The following is a 6941-nucleotide window of genomic DNA, read 5'->3' as shown; positions in this document are numbered from 1 at the left end:
CTGTGCTAGACGCGTCACTCATGAGGGCTAGAGATGCCGTGGGGTTGGGGTGGGCAAGAAAGGCAGCGTTGGCGAGCGCGCCCTTGATCTTGATAAAGGCGTCTTCAGCAGTGGAGTCCCAAGGGAGTAAGGACGTCTTGTTCTTGCTGGTAAGCAGACGGTCCAAAGGCGCCACTATATCGGCACAGTTCTTGATAAAGCGGCGGTAAAAGTTAACCATGCCGAGGAATTGCCGCAGCTTCGTGATCGTTGTGGGCCTAGGGAAGCTCTGGACTGCTTCGATTTTTGATGAAAGTGGGCGGATGCCACTGGTGTCCAGGTGATGTCCCAGAAAGACTAAGCTAGTGACACCAAACTCGCTTTTCGAGGCGTTGATGACGATGCCGTGGTCAGATAGTCGTTGTAGCAGGCAACGAAGGTGTTGTAAATGCTCGTCCACAGATTTGCTGGCCACCAACAAGTCGTCGACGTAGGCGAAAACAAAGGGTAGACCACGTGTGGCTGTGTCAATGAAACGTTGGAAGGACTGAGCGGCATTCCTGAGACTGAACGGCATTCGCAAAAACTCGAAGAGTCCGAATGGTGTTGTAATAGCCGTCTTGGGTATGTCTGATTCGGCCATGGGAATTTGGTGGTAGGCGCGGACAAGGTCAATCTTCGAAAAGATGTTGGCGCCGTGCAGAGCGGCAGTGAAATCCTGTATGTTGGGCAACGGGTACCGATCCGGTATTGTCTTAGTGTTCAGAGATCGGTAGTCTCCGCATGGCCTCCAGTCACCCGATTTCTTGGGCACCATGTGGAGTGGAGCTGCCCAGTTACTTGCGGACGGGCGAATAATTCCCAATTCCAGCATATGTTCAAATTCTGCACGTGCAACCTTGAGTTTGTCCGGAGCAAGTCGACGTGGCCGGAAGAAAGCAGGAGGTCCGACAGTAACGATGTGATGACGTACGTCGTGGCACACTGGTTTTTTCCAATTAGGCGGTGCGGTGATGTCAGGGAATTCTCGTAGCAAAGCCGCGAAGGGTTCATTGGAAACCGTAGCACAAGAGAGGGCTAAATCTGTGGTTCCCGGCGCAGCAATGCCTTTCACAGAGAGGTAAGTTGTCGCGTCTAGGAGACGTTGTCGCTTGACGTCGACAATGAGGCCATGGTCGGTGAGGAAATCAGCACCGATAATGGCAGAAGGAACGTCGGCGACCATGAACAGCCAGCGGAACGGTCTTCGTAGTCCCAGGTTGAGTGTGAGCGACCGTTGTCGAAATACTGGAATCCGCGTTCCATTCACAGCTTGCAAGTACAGCATTGGAGTAGCGGTGCGATCCATTCGTGTAGCTGGTAGAATGCTGACCTGTGCGCCTGTATCAATTAGGAAGCGTTGCCCAGTGACCTTGTCGTTGACATAGAAGAGGCGACATGGGGTAGGCCCGTGACCGCTTGTCGCCGCTAGCGGTCGGCCGGACGGTTTTCCGACCAGGTGCAAGGGAGGAGGCAGCGACGCGCGCGAGCACCAAAACGGCGGTGGTACCAGCAGATGTCAGACTGCTGTGATTCACTGTTGCGCTGGCTCTCGATGGATGAGAAGCGTCGATAAGATGGAGAACGGCGACGTCGACGTGAGGGAGGAGAAGCGCTCCTACGAGTAGTGGCAACCAGAAGCTTCTCCAGTCTGTCGCATAACTCAGCGACAGGAAATGATGGTGATGCTGGCTCGGACAGCTTTGTCAGTGAAGGGCTGACGGCGTGCGATGCTGAAGCCGGAATTGCAGCTGCAACCACTGGAAGTGGATTGGCAACTTCCATAACCTCGTCAGCCAATGTAGCGAGCTCTGACAAATTCTGGGTTGAAGCAGTTGCCAGCACCATCTGGACTTGGGTGGGCAAGCGCTGAAGGAATAGCTCACGGACGAAGGTGCTGTCCGTGGTGGAAACGCGTGGGCCGAGCAGATTAAGGAATCGACGCAGTAGCTGGCTTGGCCGTTGATTGCCGAGTTGTTCGATTGAGAGTAGCTGTTGCAACCGTGTGCGTTCCGACGTAGCCGTGCGGTCCAGTATAGCAGCCTTGATTACGTCGTAAGGCGACTCTGGTAGGTCGTGCGCGAACGAATGGAGAAGGTCGGAAATCTCGTCGATGACGGCCGCTGGAAGCGCGTCGACCACAAGGAGGTACTTGCGAGTCTGGGACGTAATCCGCGAGAGTTCAAAACGGGCCTCTGCTTGGATGAACCACGCCGAGGGTTCCGTTCCCAGAACTCTGGCAGTCGGATGGTGTTCGAAATAACCGCAGTGGTTGAAGAGGTCTCGGCGTTGGCCGAGTTGGTCGGGGCTTGCTGGCGTTCGTTGCCGGTGGTTGACATGGCTCCACGTCTTTTTGTTTCGTGTTGCACGTTATGATCAGGCACAAGTTCCTACTTGATCCAAACGTCCGGGTCACCAATTTGTAGAGCACACATAAGAAAACGACTCGACACGTCCTTCTAGCGCCGAAGCCTAAAACCAACTAACTTTTTCTTTATTTTAACACGAAAGTGTTTTATGCCGGGGTCCACCAAGTACATCCGTCACGGATATGACGTTGATAAAATGGACGCCAACGGGTGAGAAAGAAAAAAACCAAGAAAAAGATACCCCGCTGGGAATCGAACCCACGACGTTGCGGCCGCGACGGCAAGCGACCGACGCTCTACCGACTAAGCCAACTCGGGAGATGCTAGGCACGGCGCGAACGCGCCTTATATCTTTCACACCTTCTCTTTCGCGGCGGGCGGAGCGGGGCGGTGCCGCCGTCTGTGAGAGGTGAAAAGAAGTAATGCTTCACGATCGACACTTACTAACGCTTACTCCGAGATTGCACGTGATATCGGAGGTCATGGTTAAAGCGTCTCGATACCAGAGAGGTAGACTGGCCGCGCTGGCGTCGCCGAGGCACCCTTGACGCAGTTACGTTCTTTGCCTTTGGATTCGTGTTAGCGTGCGTCGGCTCATCGGAGTAGTGCAGCTTCCACGTGCACGAACGGGATTTCTCTGCCGCCGACTGCTTCAATTGCGAGAGCACCGACTAACAAAACTGCTGCAATATGCGTTGTAGAAAGGACGCGATTTCGACGGGCGAATGTCGTGCCTTGGTGGAGCGAGAGCAGCACCTGCGAGACAGAGGCCAGCGGGACGCACGCGTTTGCGGCTCAGGCTACGAACCTCTACCTCCCGCGTTGCTGAAGTGCAGTGTGTGTTATGTATGCATGAGCACAGGCGTCGGCTACCCATTACTAGAAAGCGCACACCGTGCCGCTTCTCTCCTTAATTGACGACGCTTTGAAGAAGTGCATACCGGGTACCAATGTTGATTATGAACTTGTTGATATCATCCTTACGCGCGATTCACGGTTCGCTGTGTCCAAATATATGTTCACACCGTCAGCTACCTCAACGGTTTAATCATGATCATGGGCGTTAGTCTTCGCGATAGAGACATGCTGTCAACATGGGTGCGTCCACGTCAAACGGTGCTATAGCTGCCAAACACGAATAGACATTGTACAAGCTCTCATATATCATAAGCACTACTTCTGTGAAGACACGTTTCACTTTCGTGTTATACCGATTCCTATGACGGAGGGATCAGCCATGTTTTTTTCTGCGCCCCTCGCGCCAGCCTTGCTGCCGCGCCGCACGAGGTCACGTCCGACCTCTTCTTTCTTCACTGTGCAATCCCGTCGATGTCGGTGGTGCTACAGGGCTTTGCGGGGATGTCAACGCACACCACCCGGCATGTGCAGCCGCCGGACCTGCCCAAGGGGCAGGGCACTCAGGGACACCTTGCAGCAGCTAGGCCTGGAGATACTGAACACCGGAGTCACAACATTCATCCGTGGTGGGGGCCGGGCAGCCCATTCGGCCATCGACATCAGCGCCGTCACGGAGGGATGCCGCTACTCGTGGACGCCGGCTCCGGACACCTGGGGTTCGGAACACCTGCCCCTCCTGCTGTCCCCCTTCCGAGGAGGGGCCCCCAGGGATCGGGAGTACCTGTTAGTGGACTGGCGAGTCTACCCGCGGCTATTCAAGGAGGACACGGGTGGCAGGGACCTCATGCAGTTGGTGGTCGACAGCGCCAGGGCAGCGTCACCAAGGTCTCGCAGGGGCAGCCCGCTCCGGACATCAGGTACCTGGAACTGAGGGCGGCGCGGCGTCGTGCAGAACGACAGGCCTTGAGCAAGGGCCTACCGGAACTCTGGACCTGTTTCCGGAGGGTCGACGCCGTCTGCCGACGCCATGCTCGCAGGCGCAGGAACCAGGGCTGGGTGAGCGTCCGCGTCACCATCGACAGCTCAAAGGATGGAGCCCGTGCTGGCGCCTGCTGAAGTGCCTGCTTCCTAGAGCTTACAACCAGGTACTGTCCGTGGCAATCCTCCTTGCCATCCCTGCCTCCGAGCTGGCCGAGCGCCTGGCCAACCAGTTCGCAGGCAGAAAGGTCGCCCAGCTGGCCACAACACCACCTCCAGCTGCTCTCCCGTGTCCAGCCTCCTGCCACCATCCCGGATGGGTGGTTGCGCAGGTCTAGGACCTGTGCAACGAGCCCATCCGGATGCACGAGCTCGTGGCAGCCCTTGATGGATGCAAGCGACGCAGCGCCCCAGAAGCAGATGGAATCACCTTCCAGATGCACCGCAACCTGGAGGAAGGAGGCCGTCAACGTCTCCTGGGGCTCTACAACGACATCTGGAACACCGGGGAGCTCCCGGAGTCCTGGCGAACTGCGGTGGTGAAGCCCCGGAAGAAGGCCACAGCACTCCTCATACAGGCCAATATCGCTCACCTCCGCAGCGTGCAAGGTGCTGGCGAAGGTGGCACTGGAGAGAATGCAGTGGATCGCTGACCAACTGGACTTCTTCCCGGAGCAACAGACGGGCTTCAGGCAACACCGGTGTATTGCCGACTCCATTGCAGACGTCGTCGCCACCCTGGAGGATGCCAAGAGCTGCGGGGACGTTGCCATGCTGCTGCTGCTGGGCGTGGAGAGCGCTTTCGACGGCCTCTCGCACGTGGTCGTCGAGGCGGCCATGGACCGGCTTGGTATCAGCGGGTGCCTCCGAGGAATCGTGTCCGCCTTCCTGTCCGGGAGGACCTTCTGCGTCCGTGTTGGAGGGATGACCTAGGGACATCACTGTCGGTGTCGCACAGGGGTCTGTGCTAAGTCCTTTTCTCTTCAACATGGCGATGGCAGGACTCGCAGCCTCCCTCCCGACAGGCACCAGGTTCCCGGCCCGCTGCTCCGTCTATGCTGATGACGTGGCGCTGTGGGCAAGGGGACCAAGGCGGTCCATTACTGCCATCAGGAGGTCACTGCAGGCAGCCCTGGACGCAGTGATCTCCTTCCTCGGAAGCATCGGCCTCAAAGTCTCTGCCACCAAGACCGAGGCCCTGCTGATCCATCCACTTGCCGCAGCACCGGTCCACGTGAAGCCGCTGAGGGTCGGCAACCGCAATCTCCCTTGGAGAAAGGAGGTGAGGTACCTGGGCCTCATTGTCGACCACCGGCTCACCTGTATTCCCGCTGCCAAGGTCGCCGCCACCAAGTTCCGACGAGTCCAAGGGGTAAACTGCAGCAGCGTGGCCGTGGATGCCCCACGAAGTGGGCGCTGCGGCTCAACCAGGCTGCGGCGTCCTCCGTGCTGCTGTATGCCCTGCCGCTGGTGAACCTGACGCCAGCCAGGAGATGCCTGCTGGAGGGACTGCACAGAGGAGCCGTGAGGACCATCCTGGGGCTCCCCAGGTGCTCCCCTGTTGCAGCGACGCTTGCGGAGGCGAGAGAGTGGCCCCTGACGCTACGCATGCTCCAACGTGCGTTGGGGCACATCGACCGCCTCCACCATGCCGCGGACGGTGCAGCCTATCTGGAACGCCTGCCAGGATCCAAGATGGGAGGCCTCCTCCCATTGTACCACCAGATGGTACCGGATCCACCAGCACCTGTTGCCTCTCCGCCGCCACACCACCGGCCCCCTGAGGTGCACCTCCACCTGGCCGGGGCAACGAAGCGACGAAGTCCTGCAGCAGCACTGCAGCAGGCAGCCTCTTGCAAGCTCCAGGAACAACTAGAGGGCCGGCTGCAGGTTTTCACGGATAGATCCGTGATGCCAGATGAAACTGCAGCGGCGGCTTGCGTCGTCCCTGCACAGACCAGCAGCAGGCAGTGTAAGCTGCCTTTCCCGGCGAGCTCAACGGCGGCAGAGCTGGCCGGACTCCACCTGGCAGCTGACCTACTGGCAGAGGACATCCCATCAGACGCTGTCGCCGTCCTCTGTGACAGCAAGGCAGCACTACAGATCCTGGCCAACCATCGAGACACCGGACTGACCGGAAGCCTCCTGGCGGCCAAGTACCGTGCCCTCGCTGCATCTGGTGCGTCCGTCTCCTTCCACTGGCTGCCCTCCCATGTGGGCATAGTTGGTAGCGAGGAGGCAGACGCGCTTGCCAAGGCAGCACACCAGCCTGGCACCCCCATCACCCGGGCCGTCGCGGCCAGGGACTACACGCAGGCCCGTCTCAAGAAGCTGCTGGTCACGGTCCACCCAGACTCAAGGGTGGCCAATGGACGAGGGATAAAGCTGCTACCAGAGACGGGCCTCACCAGGAGAGATCGGTCAGCCCTGCTGCGCCTGCGGACCGGCTGTGTGTGGACCGCTGCCCGCCGACATGCGAAGGGTCTCTGCGCCTCCCCAGCCTGCAGCCACTGCGGCGATCCTGAGACCCTCGAGCACCTCCTCTGTGCCTGTCCTGGCTTGGCACAGGAACGCTCGAGGGTCACTACGGTCTACCGGAGCCAGGGCCTACCTGCCTCCACACTCGAACACCTGCTCTTCCCGTCGCGTCCCCGCCTGCCAGCACTCCGGAGCCTTGTGGAGTTCCTCGTCGAGACGGGAATAGCCGCCTACAGATGA

The 6941-nt window shown here is 58.8% G+C and overlaps 2 protein-coding genes across 2 annotated transcripts; both read left to right on the top strand.

The window, feature by feature from the left end:
• The first annotated feature begins 4585 nt into the window (after window positions 1–4585).
• Window positions 4586–5156, top strand: LOC119406701 (uncharacterized). The gene is made up of 2 exons (XM_037673432.1): window positions 4586–4832; window positions 4948–5156. Exons 1-2 carry the CDS (start codon window positions 4586–4588, stop codon window positions 5154–5156), a joined length of 456 nt encoding a protein of 151 aa, XP_037529360.1.
• Window positions 5157–5211: 55 nt separating this feature from the next.
• LOC119406700 (uncharacterized) lies at window positions 5212–6941 on the top strand. The gene is made up of 2 exons (XM_037673431.1): window positions 5212–5595; window positions 5655–6941. Exons 1-2 carry the CDS (start codon window positions 5212–5214, stop codon window positions 6939–6941), a joined length of 1671 nt encoding a protein of 556 aa, XP_037529359.1.

Source organism: Rhipicephalus sanguineus, chromosome 10 (genome assembly GCF_013339695.2).
Source record: "Rhipicephalus sanguineus isolate Rsan-2018 chromosome 10, BIME_Rsan_1.4, whole genome shotgun sequence".
NCBI classification, from domain to species: Eukaryota; Metazoa; Arthropoda; class Arachnida; order Ixodida; family Ixodidae; genus Rhipicephalus; species Rhipicephalus sanguineus.
Note: the sequence above shows the minus strand (reverse complement) of the source record. Positions and strands in the feature narration are given on the sequence as shown.